Here is a 21,331-nt window from a genome sequence, read left to right on the forward strand (position 1 = left end):
ACATAATTAATACTAACTCCAAGGCCAACATACACAGCACCAACACACCGATGGACTGGAAGATTCACCACAGGTGTTTTGCTAAGAGCAGGAACAGCCACTTCACACAGGATCCAGATCCTTGAGATCACTCAGCTGAGCCCTGTTAGCAGCCCCCATCTCATCTCTGCTCTCCAAAGCCGTGACTCCATGGCTCACAAAGAAATCAGTCATCTTGAAATGCAAATAGTTTTAAAGCAACTAAATAGTTCAAACTCCCAGCAGGTGGAAAGAAAAAGTCATTATTTTATAGTGATCAGAGGTGTCGAGGTGCTTCAGAGAGCAAGCAGAAAGGCACAGTCCCTCCAGACCTTGCAATCCAATTAACTTAATTAACCATGTTATTTCCCTAGTTCCTGATAACTCCTTAAATCAATGAGCTAAGACTTAGCAGTGAAGTACATAACTAGGAGCTTTATTGATCATACCTGCACACAACACTGACTGAATTCCCAAAGTCACGGCTTGGCATAAAACCTATAAAAGATGTTCTGGTAGCCAGCTTTCCCCTTGATGATCCCAAAGCCCTGTGCAGGGACCAAAGACAGGAAAGAAGAAATGCAGAGCATGGCAGAGGGCAGAAAGCCACAAACAACTCACCTATGGTCAGTCGAAGGAAAGCACACCTAGAGCTGGACACAACTGCTTGGAGGGACAGCAGAAAGCAAACAAACAGTGCCCAACGTACACAAGCTGTAATGTAACGTGGAGACCCACAGGGAAAAGCCAAAGGTGCACGAGCAAACAGAAGCGACCCCAAGCGCACTGGGGGTTCACTTCTATTACACCATCGATATATTACACTATCAATATATTTTTGGTTCTCATCCACTTGTCCTTCCTCTTCCCCCACAGACACCAGAAGTCTCACACAGCGCAGAGTACAGCAGGCACGAGGCTCCCCAGCCCCCCTCAATTCCCTTTCACCAGCTCTAGACCAGGATGATCCATTATCGACTCCTAATGACACTGAGAGGAGGTTATTCATTTTCAAATAGGTCAGTGACTCATCATTTTAACTCACTTGCCTCCACTAAAAATCAATGAGCTCCTGAAATAGGATTATCTGGGATGATTGGGGTTTTAATATGTCTCTCACAGGGAAGGCAGACCCTACAGGACCCTGCCAGTGCTGGGTCGTGTCCTTCAGCCAGAAAGCAGCCACCAACTGGGAAGAGGACATCTTTCCACAAAGGATTTTTGCAACATTGGGCAAATCTTTGTGTTTGTTTCCTCTTTCAACCAGATAGCAATATGACACACCAGGAGAGCCACACTGTGCCTGGCCATGACACAGCGAGCTGCCTCCATTCATTTGGCTGAATAAATGAGTTCTCTTGCTGCCCCTGCCCATCCCCAAAATTACTTATTGCTTCAGCAAGTTCAACAAAACAACACCCTCACTGTACAGGGTACAGCTCTTGCACAGCTAGAAGAGATCTGGTGCCTACATAAGGGCACTGCCCCGGAGACACTCCACCCCAGAGTTAGATGCACATCAAAAAGACTGCACACATTCATAGACACAGGATATTTCTCTGTTTTAGAATGTCACAGAGGCCATCACCACCTGCCTCTGTAACACAAGAGCTGCTTTGTCAGCAGTTCTCCCTTACACTCCGCTACAAACATCCCTGTTTCCACACATGGGGCTGAGAAACCTGAGCACAAGGGATCTCCCAGCTGCACAATTCAGCACAGCTCACACCACACAGGAGGATGAGCTCCCACAGCCAGCTGCACACAGCTGGATTTCTGTAAGCAGCTCACGGCTGGGATGAAGCCAACAGGTGAAAGAAGCTCCTCGCTCCACCATTGCACTCCACAGCATGACAGCACCCAGAAGCAACACTGCAGCCTACAGTCACACATCACAGCATGGTTTTGCAGGAGGGAAGAGCTAGGCAAAGGAAAACAGCACCCTGAGGACTTAGTGCTCACTAGGGAAGTCAGGGGCAAAGCAAAGAATCATGGCAATCTGCATCCCCATGTCATGCTGGGCAGCCCCTAGAGGCAGCAGGGGGAGGGAAAGCAGATGGGTTACAGAAGATGGCATTCCTTGGCCTAAAGCCATCTGCTCTCCATTATTTAGAGGCAGAAACTGGATCATGTTCAGCACAGTGTTGCCTGTCACTGAATTGCTCCGGGGCAACACGGGACCCTTGGCAAGAGGCAGCTGGCTGGCAGGAAGGGCAGCAGGAGCAGCACAGGGCTCACAGAGCATGCTACAGGCACGTAGATGCTGCTTAGTCCAGCTCCAAGTGAAGGGACACCACAGCAAGCAAGCCTTACCTTATTGCAAGCCCCAGAGACAGAGTCCCAGCTAGCTTGCAAATTCTTGTTTCCAGTCCTCAGCCCACTTATTAAGAACCCCCCTTGTGAGCCCAGTAACAGCACAGACTAAATGAACAAAGAGTAAGACAGGATGTGCTAAAAAACAAAAACAAACAAACAAACAAAAAAAAAAGTCAATTGCAATGGCCAGTCCAAATAAAACCAGAAGCTACCTCCATATGCAACCAAACACCCCTTGCAGATGGTAGAGGAGGAAAAGCAGAACAAATACGATTTAAAAAGCAAGAGCAACAGATGAGCTTCATGCTAGGCTTAAACGGATCCTCCAGAGGCTGGGGAAGCAGTGGGACTGATGAGGGAGAATTGTGACATCCCTCAAACACTGCAAACCTATTGCAGAGCAGACATATACTCCTCATCATTTTTGGTCTTTTTCAAGGATGCTGCACAGCTGCCATAATTCCAGGTGTAAAGGTACTAAGCAGAGGAAGATGGCCATGAAGCTACATTCAGTAACTACACTTTCCTATCTGTTTTGAACAGAGCATTGCAACCTTCACTATAGTCAGTGTTCATCTTCCAGATGTGAAGAATGGACAAGCTGAGGTCAGCAGTCCTATTAATTTCAGCTGACAGAAAAAGCCCCCACTGCCCCAAGAAATCAAGCAGTAACTTCATCCAAAGCTACCCACAGGGCCAAAGGGACCTGTAGCTCCAACCCCAGCCAAACCTGCTAAGGAACACAGCAGCTATCTAATGCAACAAGGAGTTCACACAGGATGCAAAGGGGACAGCCCATGAAACACAATGGGAATAGCAAAGCACGACCAGTAAGCAGCACAACCACAGCATCTAAATGCACAGCTGGAGCTCTGCAGCCTGCCTGAGCCTACTTCTGTGTGAAGCCACTCAGAAGCAGCATGCAGCCCTACGTGGGGACAGAGGTGGGTTATTCACAGGCACCTCCCAACCCACCAAGGAGTTCTCAGATCTTGTGGCTCCTGTGTTAAGGAACAGTTTAAGCCTTTCTACTAGCCTGAAGCTGTTTGCAAGTGTTATTTAACAACAACAAAAAAAAGAATGTGGTGTTCTAGTCTTACTCATTCTTCAGCTACTTGTATTGATTTCTGCACTGCAGAGTTAAAGCAGCTCTTGCCTTGCTGTTATACAGCTCTGCTACTGGACCTCTGCTGGCTCTTCCTTGGACTGAGCATTAGAATTTGTTCCTCTCCACCCCTCATTCCTTCTAATCAACCTGGAAGCACTTCCTGACGGAATGAAAAGCCTCGTGCGGGTCCCAAGGGAAAAGGGGACTGACTGCACTGCAGCACCACCCCCAGCCCCGCATCACAAGAAAGAGAAGATCAAGGATTAATGCAGAGTGCTGAGAAAAGCTGCTACAAATATTTACTAACTCATCCTCCCACTTCTTTGCTAAATCTGTCCCATTGTGACAGCCCCAACACATTTCCCTGAATTCCTGGTAGCCAAAAGCAATGGATCAAGGCAAGCTGTTTTCATAACTGAGCCTCCACACCTGGAAACATCTTTGGAAAATGCACAAAGGTCTGAGTCTGCATCATTAAAGCACATTGGACCAAGCGAGAAGTGAGCAACTCAGCATCACCAACTGCTGTAAAACTGTCATGCTGCCTGGCAGTTTGCCTCATCTTATTTTTCTGCTTATTTCTTCACTCCTTGCTTGTTGCTGGAGCTTCGAGGCCTCTGCTGCAAGGGGATGCAAATGAACAGCAACTCCTCCCTACAACCCAAGTCTATGGGGCTGATGGTACAGCAACAGCTTATCACCAAAGTGGGGCCAAAGGTAAGAAAGACAACACCCAGCACAATCCTGTGTTGGATACCATACAGTTACCTACGTTTTGCTTCAAGAACAGATTTCTTTTTGGATTTAAATGGAAAACAGGCAGAGAAGAAAGAATCCAGAGTTCAGAACTGAATTCATTTTGCAGCCTCAGCAAGATGTTTCCACCCATCAGAAGAGAACAGCATTACTGGCAAGGTCACTGACATTTCTGCTCCTACACACAGACAAGACATGGATCTGACCACATCTTGATGCACAGTGCTTTCTGTAGCCCCTTCTCTTTAAAACCAGAGTGGTCTCAGCACAAGATACCTGAAGCCATCGGAGAGAAGCGTGTCTGAATGAACTGATTTCCCAGGGGAAAGCAGCATTCCCAATGCTTGGTGGAATCAGCAAGTTCTGCCAGAGCCAAAAACAATAATTCTGGCTCTAAAGTAAGAGCCAGTAATTACTAAATGCCAAGTATCTGACATTAATGAGGGGGAAGTGAGAATTATGGTGATCTCCCTGCTACTACAGTTTGTTTGGGTTACTTTACCTGAATTTCTTCATCTTCCAAATAGAAAGAGGGGGGAAAAAAAAAAAAAAAGGAAGAATAGAGGAAAGGTAATTTATTCCCTTGAAAAATGAAAGTGCTGGAAAAAAATCATCCTACTTGAATTTTATATGAAAAGCTTAATTACTTTTCCTCTCAATGAAACAACCCCATGGAAGATCAAGTGCAACCAGAAAGAACACAGACCCAGCCGTGGGGAGGTGTGTTCACCCAGTCCAAGGGCTGCAGAAAAGAGAAGCCACCATCTCCTATGGAGGCCATCATCATTGGATTTATTTTTTTGGACAAAATGCCCATGCTAAGAGCATGGAATAAGATTTCACTTACACCACAGTCAAGCCACAGAAGCTTACTGGCTCCAGGGGCACAGAGACCCTCATGCAACATAACCACGTTCGGCGCAATGCATGCAGACAAAAGCACTGCCCACAAGCTGTCCTCACCACTACATGCTGCAGGAAATGCCTGGTCCTGGAAAACGAGACCACTGCAAAAAGAAGACAGTAAGGGTTTTGTTTGTTTGTTTTTCCCACTTGCCCTAGATGTTACACAGGTCTTCCAAGCCAACATCACTGCTTTCACCTACAGGGGTTGGGTCTGGCTTAAAAAACTTCAAAAAACCTGTTTATGTGATATATAGCTACAAAAAATGCCTGATTTGCCATCTTAGGCTCTTCTACAAAGCTATGAGCAGGTAATTATTCCACTAGAGTTACACCTCTGTAAACCTGCTTCTACTCCAAAAAAAGCAATTTTATTCCATTATGATGAGTCAAGTAACGAACAATACAGTCATTTTTATACTAAATCGGTGCATCCATAGGAAGGTCTGCAGTTTTAGCCCCAGAAAGATGGCCTGCCATAGAGTACATGCACTGGGGAAGAGCCCTCCTTTGGCTGCTCCACCAGCAAGAGTGCTCATGCCTACTAAGAAGGGATTAAACAGCAGTGAGCTGGAAAAAACAACCACAGCCTGAACCCCAATCACAAAACCTTCTGCAGAACCCTAGTGGCTGTGTCTCTGCTCATCAGAGATGAGTTCTCCAACAGCTGAAGCACAGGATCACATACAGCAGTGTGGATCCAGCGCCCTGTGACAGTGAGACAGCCTGCGAGGAGGGCGCAGGCAAGCACAGCAGATACTGCTCCCTCATCTGATGGGCACCTAAATCCACATCAACGTATTAACGAATAAAGAAGAGTCCATCAAAGTCTAGCAGGATTTGCTCTGGCTGTCCCATCAGTTTGATGAATGAACATTATCCCTTAAGCACTACCACCACAGCCTTCAAGCGATCCTAATTCCCTACCATACTTCACTCGAGGGTCAGAACTGCTCTTCTTAAATTTTCTTTGAAAGCACTGGCTTGTAGAATTAGCACGACACCAAAACAGCAGCCCATAAATCCTTGAACACCATGCATGCCAGTCCTCATCTCCAGCACAGTTTGGACGTGCACTGTACAAACATCACATGCAGGAACACCTTAACATGTTGCATTCAGCACAGATCAAACAGCCCTTCAAGTATAACTGCACGCTAAGTGACAGTTATGGAGCTGAACTTTGTAGCTGAAAATTAAGAGCCAGTACAATAAATCATGTTATCAGAGGTTTGGACAAAAGGACTCTGTATGAAAGCTCAACAGACTCAAGCCAGCACTGAGAGATGGGGCTATGAAGCCTTGACAACTTCAGGAGCTCCCTTCTGAATGACTGTTACTACTGATGTGGCAAGCACACCTGATTTTAAGCAGCAGAGTGTTCCAGCTGATTTCAAATTACGCACACTACAGTTCTCCAGATCAAAACGTTTATGGGTAAGTGAACAAAAGGCAATTCATATGATTTTTACAGTGAGCTCACTTGAGTTATTCTACACATTACCTGTGCATCTCAAACAGCACGACAGCGTGAAAGATCTCATTTTCTGCTAATTGGGCAAAAGCACACAATTTTTCATTTTCTTATTGGGACATCTCTCCTTGATGTCTGTGATTTAATAATAAAAAGATTCCCACCTCCAGCCATAACCACAGTCCCACAGCTCTGGAGCTAAGCACCCCGCTGCACCGCCCTGCAGACAGAACACACAGGCTGACCTTACAGCCCAGCCATTACAGCCCTCCCCAAGACAGACCGCCACGATATTTTTTACCTTCCCACTACGAACATTTAAATAACTCTGCCAAAGCCACCAACCACCACCTTCCTGCTAAACGCTCCCTGGGGCCACTCCGCTGCCAAACTGCTCCTGCAGCAAGTCCAGGCGAGACAGGGACATTTAACTGGTGTTACTTTGTCACCTTCATCCCACAACGCAGCCCACACTGCACCCCCCTTTTCCCCACACACCATGGGACACTTCAGCCCACAGTGTCAGGGCTGCACAGCAGCGCTGTGCCCCTATATGCTCCTACAGCTGTTTCCAAGGTAACCAGTGCAGAGCCATATACAAGGGAAAGAAGAAAACAGCAGCAACACAACCCTGTGATATTTCCACTTTTTTGAGTTGCTGCCTCCCCCCCTTCCCCTCCAGCTGCCCTGTGATTCACGCAAGGGTCAGTAACTTGCTTCAGAACATCAGGCTTTCTTAAGGAGATGCATAGATTTTAGAGCTAAGGATAAGGCATCATACCAGAGTTTTAAGGTATCAGTCAAATGTTCTGGTTTTACTGAGGAAAACCACCCGGGGGAGGAATGGAATTGATATCAACAAGCTAAATTTACACCCAAATCCTGCATTCCTTCCCAGTCAAACAAGGAAAGCACGTCAGGTTCAGCAGAGTGTGCCTGCCCACACCGAGCCCCACGTTACACAAGTGTGTGCAGCCAGATAACATCTACTTCCATCAGTGCGGATAAAAACATCGCTACTGCTCAGCCTGCAGATAGCTTATCCTTTCTAGGCATTCAGGTTCCACATCCACTCAGATATGCCAAAATCCCCAGAGATTTTCCCACCTGCCCACATTTCCCAAAGCAGCAATCAGCCTGTGCTGTCTTTGCTACTGAAAGCCTGGGAGCAGCAAGGCTACAGTCCCCCCAGCCTAAAAAGGAAGGCGCACATCCCATGCACAGGAATAAAGATGAATTAGAGAATGCAGCACTGCTGCACCCTGGTCAGCAGTCACTCCCCTCCCTTTACTGGAAGGAAGGTTTAAGACAGAACACGTGAAAAAAATCACTGGGGGTGGTGTTTTGAAACAGCAATCATCCTTCAGTACAGCTCATGTACATCCTGTGTTTTCCTATGGGATTTACCATGGCTGACCTTTTCAGTACCAACTCTGATTAATGAAGCTTCCAACCCAGCACTGAATGGCTGCAAATTGCAAGAGATGCTCATCACATTAACGTGCAGTAAGTACTGCAGTCCTCAATGAACACACGGATGGGACAGGGAGCATCTGTGGGGAGCAGCTCCCTGCTTCACATGTTTGGAGCAGAATTATCACATCTGCATAGCCAGGGAGATGCCAACGAGGCAGACCCAACTTGTCTTGAATAAGAAAAATTGGAAGTCAGTATTTCTTTAGAGGCTGGTTGGCTTACAAAACCTGGCAAACTGCAGAGATGCCCTGGCAGCATTAGGCATAATGCGATGCAAAACTTTCTCTAGAGTCCAGTTAAAGCTCATACTGTGCTTGTTAGTGCTGCAGTGCTACAACAGCCCAGCAAAAGGATGAACTATGTACTGCATACAAGCATCAAACTGGTTGCCCTGGGGGAAAGCAGAAAGTTCTCTACAAATAGAGCACATTCTTTAGCAGATGCATAGCTTCTCCCTTAGACAGAGCATCACCTTCAGTCCGTGAGATTTATCCCCTCCAGAAAATCCTCTCTGATTAACACCAACTTCCAACTGTGCAAGCCACCCAAAGAAATCAGTGCAGTGCCACCAGGAGAAGCATCCAACATCCCTGAAGGGATGCAAGGTGGAGACCGGTACATCGGTCAGAGATGTGCTGCAGTGCTGGGGCTGAGGTCAGTGCAAGGGAAGATGAGGAGGAAATGCATTACACAGACCCCAGAGATGAGAGCCAGTGCATATAAATCAAGTAACGTGGCAAACTCTACCTAGCTGCACGTCAGGGCTCCCTGCTATACCTATTCTGTAGAGCCCCCGGTCCAGCAGTGCAGGAGCATCCCTACGAGCTGCAGCAGGGCAGCGTTACACAGCACTGCACCAGGGCTGAATTCACGCGGGCACGTCTCGGCTTGCGGAACAGGGGATGGATTTTCTCTTCTATAAGACAAGACTTCGGATTCCTAACAGCGCTGTGCCTGGAAGCCGAGATCCCAGAGCGGTCGAATATCAGAAATAAACAGTGTTTTCCTAAAGCAGTGGGAGGGAAGAAGCGGCAACAGAAAGGCAGAGCAGCCGAACGACTCAGCCCCGACCCCGCACGAGGCACCGAGCAGCACAGTCTCTCCCTGCTTACTAACCAGCAGGACCAGAGAATTCCCTGATCCGTGCATCACTCACGGTGCAACAGTGCTGCTTCAGATCTTTACTAAGTCTGCTTAGCACGGCAAGGCTGGGGAGGCAGGTGGGGAAAGGATGCAAAAGAAAAAAACTCCCTGTTAAACACTCGCAGCAACGGGCAATAAAGCTGAGGTTCAGTTTGCTCGTGCGCGTCTCGTTCCCCGCACCTCTGTTTCAGGAGATCACGACAGAACCGCGCTTCCCGAGGCTGAAACTTTCCCACCGCTGCCCCCAGTTCCACTCCGGATCCGCTGTGCGGGACTCGGGGCTCCGCCACGCGGTGCCACCCAGCCGGAGCCTTTTCCCGACCTCTCCGAGCCGCAGGTCCGGCGTTCGTTTCACACCTCGCTCCGCAGCACGTAAGCAGAATCATTCGCAGCCGCCGCGAGCAATAGTAAGCGGCACAATAGGAACGAGATTATCGCCACGCATCCTCTAATTCGCAAACCCTCTAATCCCCATTTTGGAATTGGGCGCTGGGAAGAATCACCGGCTGAAGGTAGCAGCACCGGGAGCTCGAAAAGTTGGAGCTCAGAATGCCCCCAGCAGAACCGGGTAACGGGGCGGCCGGCTGCACTCGGGCTTCCTCCCACCGCTCGGAGAAAGAGAAACGAGACCGAGCGCCAGAGCTCACCGCCGCCCGAGGACGAGAGGACAGATAGGCTGCAGCGAAGTTTAACGGCATTCAGACACCCCCCCGCTCGCGGAGCTCCGTGCCCGAGCTCAGATAGACCCTCCCCTCCTACTCCAAAATAACGTTAATAAAAGCGAAAGACGGAGAAGGAGAACGAGCGCATCCCTCAGCCCTCCTTCCCCCGGCCGACTCTCACCGTCCTCTTGCATCCGCTGCAGGCACAGGGCGAGGCTCTTTCTCCAGCCCGGCATGGCGACGGGCAGCACCGCCGCCCCCCGGGGCAGCGGCACGGCTCGGGGGACCCGGGGGGGCCGGCGGGAGCGGCGCTGCGAGAGCTCCGGGCTCCCCGGCGCTTTATGGCCGGGCGGGGCGAACGGCGGGGCCGGGCCGGGAGCCGCGGGAACCGCCCCCGTCTGCGCGCAGCGGCGCGGCTGAGGGGCGACGGGCGTTCGGCCGCCCCCGCGCCGCCGGTGCCCGGCTCATTTAACGCGTCGCTTTCTCTTTCTGCTTCAACCCCGGAGCCTTTTGCAGCGGACGCCCAGCCCCGGCACGGGCGCGATCGTGGGTTCACGTGTTCGTGCCCGAGTTGGGCTTTGCTGGGAGGGAAGTTGCGCGACGGACGGACTGCCGCGTTTCGTCTTTGTCATGGCTGCGTGCGAGCAGGTGAAGCCCACGAGGGGGGCTGGATAGCATCTTTGTCATTTCTTCATATTCCAGAGGTTTCGGTGCTTTTTTGTGAACACAAAGGAGATGTTTATTGCGTGTGCCGTGGTTGGCATATTTTTAATTTCCTGGGAGCGGCGTATCTCTGCAATGACTAGCTGCTGCTTTTTGTTCTTTGTCGGGCCTTTCATTATCTGGCTGGTAGGTCTCTGCATCTCTGCCTCCCTTTGTAAGAGCGATAACATTATGTGCAACAGCTGCTGTAAACTAAAATATTACAGACCAAGTTGTCCTCGAGATAGCATGAGCTAATTCCAGGGTCAGGATGCACCTGGACCAGCATGGCAGCTGCAGTGCCACCCATCCAGAGACGCCTACATGGACTCCAGCTTAGTTTTAAAAACAGCTTTTCTGTATTGCGGTAGGATAGGCAAGGGTCAGCCCTGCCCCTGGCTCATGTCTGAGAAGCATTTGCCATTTTGATTATGAGCTCCCAGGTCTGCAGGGCACGCGCCAGGCACTGGGCTCAGACGCATTTCTGCAGCCTGGTGAAAGCTGTAATGCCATAGGGAAGCCTGGCAGTGATCTTTCACAGAAGGCCCTCCTGCAGCTCCTCTTTGTCTTGGAGAAAACTAGCTTCAGTAGAAAGAGACCTACCAAAGTCAGTGACTGCAGCAGAGGCTGAGGGGATGAGAATCCTAACAGAGGTACTTGAGTTTAACAGCCACTGTTAGATCAGCTGAGTATTTTTTATTTCTTCTCTCACAGATTCTTGAAGAGCAACTTAGGAGCTGGACTGGAGAGGATCTGTTTTGAAGTTGCCATCAGTACAGTATTTTCCCTGCAGGGTCACACTCAGGTAATCACAGCCCTATGAGAATAGCTCTCTTCCTTTAAGCATAAGGGTTTGCAGCACTGCAGAAAGCACACAGCAGTATGTCACACCTGAGCACTGCACAGGAGGTTCCCATCATAGCAGAGGAGAAGGTCACACACTGACTCCCCTCTGTGATTCTGAGCAGAGGGTTACCCATCAGCTTACGTGGCAGTGATTGGAGCGATGGCACCTGCAGACTTATTGCAGCCAGCTGGAGCAAGGGCTTCCAGGAGCTTTCCTGAGGAGTATCAGCAACAGATTGCTCAGCCTCTGCCCATCTTCTGCTAGCAGCAGAAAAACAAGAAATCCCTCATGCAAAAATTCACAAAAACTTTTACTACCACATTTGTAATTAGAGTACAAGTAGAGATTGACTCCCCACTCAGCCAGAACTTACACATAGACATGTGGGAACTGAGGCAGGTCAGGATGTGGGTTGCCTGCATTGGTGAGTTGGGACCTGCTGCCATTCCTTCTCTCCTCTAAAGAGAAGCTCTGTTCTCAAAGAGATCCTTTCATTAAATTGGACATTTTTCTGCAGATCGCTTCCCAGGGGAAACACAGCCCTCTGCAGTTTGATTGCAATGTATGTGGTACCTTTGGGACTAGCAGCAAATCACAACTGCATGGCTGGATTTGATCAGAGCACATCACACTGACTCACAGGAGGTTTGTGATGGGCACAAAATATTCCAGCTGACAATGAAACTCCAAATTTTTTTTTTTTTAAGAAAAGAGGGAGGAGCCAGCACTTAAGAGACAAAACACAGCAGGTGGGGCCAAGTGTTGCTGGGCCCTTGGTCTGACTCAGTCCCCACACAGACCCACCACCTGCCCTGCTGGGCCTTCATTCCTCAGATGTAATTTGTAATTGCTTGATGAAGTGCAGGTTCTGTGTATGAGAACAGGGTTCCCAGAGAAGCAATTGTTATTGATCTAACATTGCTCTCAGTAAAAGTTATGAGAGTCTGAGAATAACAGGACAGATAAAGGTGCTCTTAAAATTAAGGTCAAATTGACACCTTCTGTACCTAAAAGTTTGCCAGTGTTACCATTTACTCTGGCTGCTCTCATCAAAACCTTTCTGCCTTAATGTCTGTAGACCATCCAGGCTACAACAGTGCTGCTTTTAAAGAACATTAGTGCCACAGAAATAATTAAACATGAAAACAGCAAGCACAATACTAGTTGAAAATGTAGCCTAGGGCTTTTAGCAATTGAATTTAACACCTACATTATTGTAGAAAGACCTAAAGCTAGTATGGAGAGGCTCCCTAAAGCTCCCCATTAGCCTAACTTGAGCACTAAAGTGGGAAATTGAACCAGAGATAACAAAGCAGTGGGTCCTGAGCAGCAGGATTGCTCCCAACAAGTTTGTAAAGAGCAACCTATGCAGCTCTTCAAACACTGCACCTTCCACCCAGCAGCTTTCTTTGCACAAGAGGAAAGAGTTGGGCCAGTTGTGCTTTAAATCCTATTGCAGCTGTAGGAGGAAAAGAAGAAAGCACAAAGTTTTTCAATCTCAGGAGCTGGCTGTTGAGCAAAGGCTTGGGTCTGTTGCCAAGCATGCAAACCAGGTTTTTCAGATCAGATCTATTTATTGTCACTCTGTTGCGTGCTGTATGCACAGAGCAGTGAGCAGACACTGATATCACACCTTTTGTGAAAGGAGGTTCCCAGATACAAGGCAAATCCCATTTTCCCGAGAGGGTTAAGGAAGAACATCCAGGCTTTTTTGCCTTCACCTGTATGTCTCTAGGCTTCTCCAGCAAATTCTCCTGCCATGTACTCCCTTATCTTGGAGGTCACTGACTTTGTCAGCCCATAGTGACAATAAACTCACTTCCTGCAGCCAGGAAAGTTAAGGAAAACCAGACAGCTTTTGCTACCACCCCAAAGCAAGTGATTTTAGAGGGCCCCTTTACCATTTCTGAGCCAGTGAGGAACTAGCATTTGGGAGACCCTCAGGAGCAGCATTGCTGTCCACTCAAGCTGCTGGTGGGAGTGAAGACTGCCACTGTGGGGCATCTTCCAAGGCCACACTGCTTTACCACTGACATGGCATCATGAAACACTCTGGGAAAATGGGAAGTACACCTTGATGCAGCTGGGGTTTCTGCTGTTACAAGTCTACCTACTTAACCTATGGGCTTTGCCTCCTGTATTGATTTACAGCTATTGCCTGGCAGAATTCAATATTAAGATCAAGCTAGAAATTACTTTGACCTCTGTAATCCTACAAAAACAAGATCTACTTAAGTATCTAAACTCATCTTCTCATTTCTCTCTCCCTCTTCAGCACTTACTTTATTAAGTAAGAAAGAAGCTTCCTTTCTGTACCAACATTGGGCTGCTGTGAGTGCTGATGCAGCGCACCCTGTATCCCTGCAGCTCTGCATGGGACAGGCAGGGGACAACGGGCAGCCTATTTCCATCCCACAGTGACAGGTAAGTGACACACAGCTACTTTAACAAAGTCTATTTTCACCTCCCAGGCACATAGAGTGAGGCTGGAGACAGAAGGATAAATGTCACAATACCATCAAGAGGGATTTGTTTCACTGATGGATGCCACCTGTATGCAGCAGTGTCCTGTAGCTCACAGAAGCAGTGAACAGGGTTGAGATCATGGAATTTAGAAGTAATCCTGTCATGCTGGAAGGTTAAAGGCAGTTTTAAAATGGATTATTTTTGTTGCTTCCACCAGAGGTTGATCAATAGCAAATTCACCTATTAATCCCACTTGGTTCTGTTTTACCTCCAACACAGACAGTACAAACAGTTTATTGAGTTTGATGTCTGCTTCTTGTTAGGAACTTCAAGGCATACATTCATACTACAGATTTCTACAGAAGTACTCACATCAAATTAGGTTTGAAGGCTGAAAGCAGGCTGTCATTCCACCTTTCCTAGGTGATTCTCATGCCTCTGAAAAGCTGAGCATCTTTCAGAGAAGCAGATCATGTCTGTGGAATTTATTGACACAAGAATAGATCCCATTAATAAGCACCATGAGTTTGTGGTTACCACTGTGCTCTGTCCCTGCTGGAAGGAAACTCAGAAGGGCTTCTTGTTTCTGCCCGAGAGATGTGCTTAGAGATCAGCTCTGAACCTGGTTCCTCACATGTTTCCTTGCAAGTTACAGCACGAGCACAAAGGAGCTCAGACCAGCCCTGCACCACTTTCCAAAGTCAGCTTCACTGCTCTGTCAGAAACATCAGCATTGAAACAACATAGAGCTCTGTCCCTCCCTTAGAGGGATGCTCAGGGCCATGCAGCACTCAGCTCCACTGCAGCTGCTGCACATTGATTTCCTGCTTGCTGAGGCAGGTTTCAGAAATTCAGGACCATGTTGCATTTTACTCTGCATAGCTCCCAGCAGTTGGCACAGGGCCTGAAGTACTAGCAGCTGATACAGTTGCTTAACAGTATCAATATTTGCTTGCCAATGTACAATGTAAGAAACAAAAGCCATTCTGTGTCTAAAGCCTCGTTTGGTTGGGCAGCTGACAGCTTCATCTGGGTTAGAGTGAAGATGCCATGAGATCTGGACTGCTCTTTAGGTAGACTACCTGAACTCGCTCAGTCACAGCAGTGTAAGAGCCACTTTTTAAATTTGATTGAAGATGCTGCTCTTGGAAACACATTCCTTCCCCTTCCAAAACTACCTGCAGGTTTCCCTCCTTTCCTTTTTTTGCTTCTGTAATTTCTGCTTTGTACATGCCATCTTTTCCCTAAACACACACGTTCAATACTGCCTCAAAGTCTTTCATTCCAGGCAGCAATATCACAATTTGCTTCTGGCTGCACAAGATTTCATCCCTGCTCCCCACTGCAGAGATGCCTCAGGAAGGATTCACCCAGATGAACTAGAGGATCTAGATGATCTTTGAGATCCCTTCCAATCCAAGCCATTCTATGATTCAATGACTTCAGAAGGAAACCAGAAGCTGTGTTAAATGAGTTTGAGGTGAGCTTCACTTGTGCTTCAGTGGCAGATGTTTTGGCACATGAGAACAGACTCAGGCCCACCATTCATTCCTTCAACAATCACAGGCTCTCTCCTGAGTCTTCCTTAAATCAGAACTGGCATTACACTCTCATCTATTCCATTAAAGATGCTTCAAGCTACTGCCTTTGGTACTAAACAGGGAAACGCCACCTACCCATCTCTCAATAAGGACCATCCACACTGGCATTTCATGAAGACTAATGTCAATATTACCACAAGATAAGATTCAGTACTTTCCTTTTTTTCTGGTCAGCAAACAGTAGTAGAGAAGCAAACAGGAAGCAGAAAGGAATGCTACATTAAAATATGTTAAAAATCCTTACTGGGACCATCTTGCTTCCTTGTCCCTCTCGTGGCAAGCCAGCCCCAGCTGTCAGTAACACATTAATGACTGCACTGCATTTCAGATCAGGAAAGGAGGAGAAAGACAGTTGTAAATCATTGCAATTGACTGTTAATCTTAATGGAAACACTTCATGTACCTGCAAATATATTCAAAGGGGATAGAAAAGAGATAATAATGGCCATTACAGTGTTTTGCCATATGCTTTCACAAAGCAAAGCAGCTACTGACTATTCTGGCTCATCAGGTTAGGCTTAGGTAAGGTTGATAGATTTGATGATCTCAAAGGTCTTTTCCAACCTAAATAACTATGATCTCTCCCACACTAGCTTGCAAGGAAATTAGTGCTTTGGGCAAGAAGTGGGGGAAAAAAAAAAAAAAAAAAAAAAAGGAAAGCCACCTTCAAGTAGTGTAGGCCCCCCTCTTCTGCTGTTTTATGAAGTACTGGAATTGTACACTTTGTACAGCTCCCTGGTATAGATGAGGAGTTGCTTGGCACTCATCAAGGCTTTAATAAAGCAATCACTGGACTTATGCCTGATGTAATTATTCATTTTGAAATATTATTCCACTTCCCATTCCGCTTGTCTATATTTGACTGATGGCAGCAGTGCCACACACACATTTCTATGTTCCCTATGTGCAGACACTCAGTATTTCTTTTCCCAATTATTTCTAAAATAACATCCATAATCACTGAGCTTTCTTTTGCAATCCATACAGCAGCACTTCAGTGCCTTCTGGGCTTCTATTTTAAGTAATCTTTGTATCAGGAGCTCTGTTCTGGGGACTGGAATCTGTTCAACAACAGGACAGGAATCACTCAGGAAAAAGAAATGAGTTCCCCTTAACAGTGAAAGGGTGTCTTAGTGTTCCCCCAGGAAGCAACCCTTTTGGAGAATTCCTTACCTAAACAGCCTAACCAGTGCAAGGGCACTGCCAGCTGTGAGTTTGACAGAGTGACAGCTGCTACACTCACGCCGCTTACCATGTAGGCACTCATCCAATTTTTATTTCACAGAGCCTGGTAAAGCATAAGCCAAAACTCAAGTCCCACTAACCCATGCACACTTTGAACTCACGACCTGAGAATCCAAAGGGAGCTCCTCTTGAAATTCTGGGTTCTCCACTTGTGAAAAGTAGTGTGAGGAAACAGGACAAGTGAGACTGAAAGAATGGGGAGAGGCAGACAATTTGTTTGTCAAATGCTGGAGAGATGACCGAAATGCAGGGGGGAGATGGTCATTTAGGGAAGGTTACCTCTGCAAAGTGCTCACAGTACCAGAGAAATGAGCTACGTGGCTGCAACAATAGTCTTGTACTGCCCTCTGCTGCGCTGAGATCCAGCTGCCAGCACAAGCAATTCACCTCTGGGACTTGCTGCTGAGAGTGAGCCATCTGCAGCTCTCTCTTCCTTAGACACAGGTTCCTTGTACTAGGAAGATTTTGCTGTATTGCCTTTTGAGCATTTCTTCAAACGTACACAACCAGAAAGTACCTCTTCCACCCCGTGTTCTGGGGGCAACTCGGGATGACAGATGGTGAAAGAGCACTTCATTGCAGATAAATTGAAGCATTAAAATAAAGAGAAATTTGAACTAGAATGAATCAAAGTTTTTAGCCGCAGTGGAAAATGAAGTCTATGATTTTAGGACATCGAGCAGCAGCTTTCCACCACCAGAGTACTAGAGAAGGAATACATATAGAGTAGCTTTGTTTTTTCAAAACAAAAAGCCATGGCTGCCACTCAGCCACCTAGGCAGGCATGTGGTAGATAACTGCTAGGTAACCAAGGCCCATATGCTGGAAAAAAGCCATGCTCAATTGTGCCGATTCAAGTCTCTCTAATGCATCAAGGTAGAAGTGACCGTATGCCATCATATGTTCGAGAATGCAGATTTAATCATTCCCATGCATTAGGAAATCACAAGCTTAGCTAGTCTGCTCAATTACACCAGCCTGCCTTCTGCTCAGTGCCTCCGTAACCACAAAGGGTTCTGAAGGGGTGCTAGGCCCTGTAGCACATATTCCTGCCACCATGCCAAGTCAGGATACCAGAATTTGCTGCTACAAGCCTGTTGGTTTAAAATAATTCAACTTAAATCATGGGATATAAACAGAATCATTTCACAGGCAGTGAAGGTGACAGAAATATGGGTTACACTATCACCCTGACACTAAATGAACATAAATAACAGGGTTTCAACTAAAAGCTAGAAAGCGGCCTCTGAAGAAAGTTACAGCCACAATGTCTATCTACCTGGCATGATCAATAACCAGAGATTTCTTTAAAAGAAGAAAAAGAAAGCATGAAGCAGGTATGCAATCTTCTAAGACTCCAAATGTTATGCTCTCATAGAGACCTTTTTACAGACACACAGCCTTAGCACTACAAAGCTATGTCTGCTGGGCCAAGCTCAGAGTACAGGCAGGGCTGTAAGCAGAGCAGGCATGAATTATTACTAGCAGCATCTTCATAGAGATCCACAGATCGTAAGGAGAAAATCTGCTTCCAAAGGGCAAAATTATGCTGCTGTTGGGTTTTTTGTTTGCTTTAAATAGCTGGTCAAATGTTTTAGGGTTTCCAGCAACATCAGTGGGAAGCAGCAGCATTGAGCCCAATTCCTTCCTGTGAGCATTCTAGATCACAGCCTCCCCCATCACTGTCATATTCCCCTCTTGCCTTACCTCCATCCTGCATTCTCTGCAGACAAAGAGCAAGGCTCTTCCTCCAGCTCGGCATCCCAGACCCAGCAAGAAAGAAACAAGTCCGTAGCCACCTGAAAGGGCTTGCAGATGTGCAACTGGAATAGAAAACCTAGTTTCTTTCTGGAGCTGTGCCTTGATAGGGCAGCAAACTCATCTGTGCTTGCAAAGACAGGAAAACTTCATGCAAAAGCCTGATTGCAAACCATCCAGGCTGCATCTTGCTGCAGGGATGGAGCAATTTCACATGACCACAGCGAAAGAAGCAGATGGCAAGAGAAGAGTGGACAGATGAATGGGTAAACCTCAAGGAACTGAGCAGTTACTTAAAGGGCAAGTTTGTCTTTTATAGCAGCTGCATAGAAATTACAAACAACAAAACATTCACAGCACGATTGTATTCCAATAGGTTCAGGCTCCTTTTCAGGGAATGAACCTATCACCCTGCCCACTCCCAAGTTTCTTTGGAACTTTCTTGCTTTGTACATCACTAGTTCAGACAGTTTGCATCTGTTGGTACAGGAAATAATGAGACATGTTCACCTTCTGAGCTGGCACTCCAACTCTCTTATTTTTCAGATTTAAGAGCATTTACACATTCCCTGAAGAAGGAATCATCATCATGTCCATTCTCAAAGCTTGCTAAAATGTATATAAAAGCACCAGTCATCAATAAGAGATTTCTAAATTCATTTCACTTGCAATAACTATGGCCCTCCCACACGTGCTGTGGAAAGATGGCATTAAGCCTATTTTTGATCTAAGTTTTTATCTGCTTTTAGGGAATCCCTTTTTTCTGGCTGCATCAGAAGAATTACAATCTGTTCCCAAGTAGTGGGTACTCTACTCCCTTTCTCATAACACTTGAGAAGAAAAGATGATGTTGACACTAAACACAAATGAGCACCTTATTCTATGGAACTGTCATTTTATAAGAGGCTACTTTAGACATGATTCCAATTTCTCATTATCCAGCCAGAATTGTATTCTATACCTATTTTGTAGCTTGCAAGAAAAATAAGCTAGCACAAAAGCAGGCTGGCACCGCAGCTTATGACACAAGAAGCAAAGAGCAGTAGAGCTGTGTACCAGGGAGACATTACAAGCACTATTATTATGCACCATTTCTGTCTTTGATTTTCTGCCCAGGATCACACAAAAACTTCACGCATTTAATCAAACCATTAAAATATTTCTCCTAACCCACATACAACTAATGCACAGTGCCCATCTAGACTTATGAGCAGCAAAGTTTTGGGTTTGTTTCACGTTCCCCCCACCTGTCCCTTTTTGCTGCACCAACTCAGTATTTCCATAAATACAATGCTAGAATACAAGAACTTAGGTTACTTTTCAGGTTACTCGTTCCTTGTGTCCCTTATGTTCCTTATATCAACTGGCTATGAAAATGCATGAAGATAGTGTGCTAGCACCAACGCATCACAAATATCCAAGTGTTATTGGCACACAATTTTATTTCATCTTAAAGCCAAGATGCAGAAAGTCAGTCAGGTTTCATCCTACCCCAGGGCTTTGATGTTCTTAGTATCTATGATAAGTAAACCTGTCTCAGAACAGCAAATCTCCCAGACATCAACATAATTTAGTTTTGGATTGTGGCAATTAGGCACAGACTCAGATATAAATGATCCAAATGTGAATATATAAAGTGATGTGAGAACCTCTAATAAACAAGTTTTCTTTATTGTAAAGGCAGATGGGAAAGCTAGCTTTCCCAATATCCACAAACACTTCCTAGCCATGCATGCAGATGCTTATCCAAGCAGAGCCATGAACCATTCCATCTGCTTTTCTCTTCTTCTAGAGGTAACACTGGTTCTCAGCCTTTCACATGCTGTTTGTCTTGCTCCACAGTGCCTGTTCTGAATAGTCTCCCTCATATTTCCACACTGGATTCCTATTTAAATCCTTTTTTTTTTTTTTTTGTATAGAGGAGGCACAGGGAAAGCCCACACCCAAGATTTCCAAGTAATTTGTTTTGAGTTTGTGCAACATCTCTCACTAATCTTGCAAGTTGCTGAGATGCCACTGTTTCATACAAAATCCCCTTCAAACGAACTGCTGTGATCCCCCATCTTTCTCAACAACAATAAACAAGCTTTTTGTGTTGATGCAGCTTTGTGGAAGTAAACACAATTAAGCCTCATGCTAAAATGAGCAGCATACTAATAAGAAGAGCTGAATCAATTATTCCCCAGGAATTCAAGGCTATCAGCAGACTTAGATCAGACACAGTAGCTTATACAGCATTCACTGATTCCCTGTAAGACAGGAGCATCACACAACTACACTGAATCTGTATTATACACACAGTTACCCTACTTCCTCACCTCCTTTCTTTAGGTTAAGCTGATTTTGCTTCCCACTCTGGAAATGTTCTTATTCCAGTTCCCCCTCTCTCATTCACATTTTATTAATGCCTGTTGGCTGGATCAGCCTTCCACAAATTAGAGCCAACACCGAGCCCTTCTGAGGGAGCTATAAATGCAAAAACTTGTCAGCTCTCAGGAAACACAGGACTACTGAACCAACACTTAGGAAGCACTCTGAAAGCCACCTGCCTGGATGCACTCTGAAAGCTAAGTCCCACACGTGGGCAAGCACAGCAGCACACAGAGCAGACCCATGTTTCTAGCAGGCAGGTGGGAGAGCCACACTGCATGTGCCTCTGTTCCTGCCTGCTGGCCTTGCTGGTGTTAACTGAGGAAGAATGGAAAGTACAGCTCCTCATATGTTGAGCTCATCCTTTGTACAAAGCATCAATGGCACTGATTGACTCATTCTGAGTCAGGCATGTCCAGGTAGAGCTTCACTACCCACAGAATCACCTGTTTCTTGCAAGCACAGAATCACCAGCTGTGTGTCTCA

The 21,331-nt window shown here is 46.5% G+C and overlaps 1 protein-coding gene and 1 long non-coding RNA gene across 3 annotated transcripts in view; one reads left to right on the forward strand and one right to left on the reverse strand.

Annotated features, from left to right (window-relative positions):
• GRIP2 (glutamate receptor interacting protein 2) overlaps nucleotides 1–10,222 on the reverse strand; it is a 216,085-nt gene extending 205,863 nt beyond the window's left edge. The window contains exon 1 of one of the 2 annotated variants that reach the window (XR_014886302.1): nucleotides 10,038–10,222. Coding sequence is in view for 1 of the 2 variants with exons in the window: in XM_085235675.1 (XP_085091801.1) it covers nucleotides 10,038–10,092 (55 nt within the window). In the remaining variant the exon portion in view is untranslated. The remainder of the gene's footprint in view (nucleotides 1–10,037) is intronic. The other variant, XM_085235675.1, reaches the window with a different exon arrangement.
• Nucleotides 10,223–10,240: 18 nt separating this feature from the next.
• LOC104913166 (uncharacterized) lies at nucleotides 10,241–17,310 on the forward strand. Its single transcript, XR_014886303.1, has 4 exons — nucleotides 10,241–10,504; nucleotides 11,273–11,363; nucleotides 13,681–13,829; nucleotides 15,160–17,310. It is a non-coding gene; the product is annotated as an uncharacterized LOC104913166 (long non-coding RNA).
• Nucleotides 17,311–21,331: the final 4,021 nt, after the last annotated feature.

Source organism: Meleagris gallopavo, chromosome 14, assembly GCF_905368555.1.
Source record: "Meleagris gallopavo chromosome 14, MGAL_WU_HG_1.1, whole genome shotgun sequence".
NCBI classification, from domain to species: Eukaryota; Metazoa; Chordata; class Aves; order Galliformes; family Phasianidae; genus Meleagris; species Meleagris gallopavo.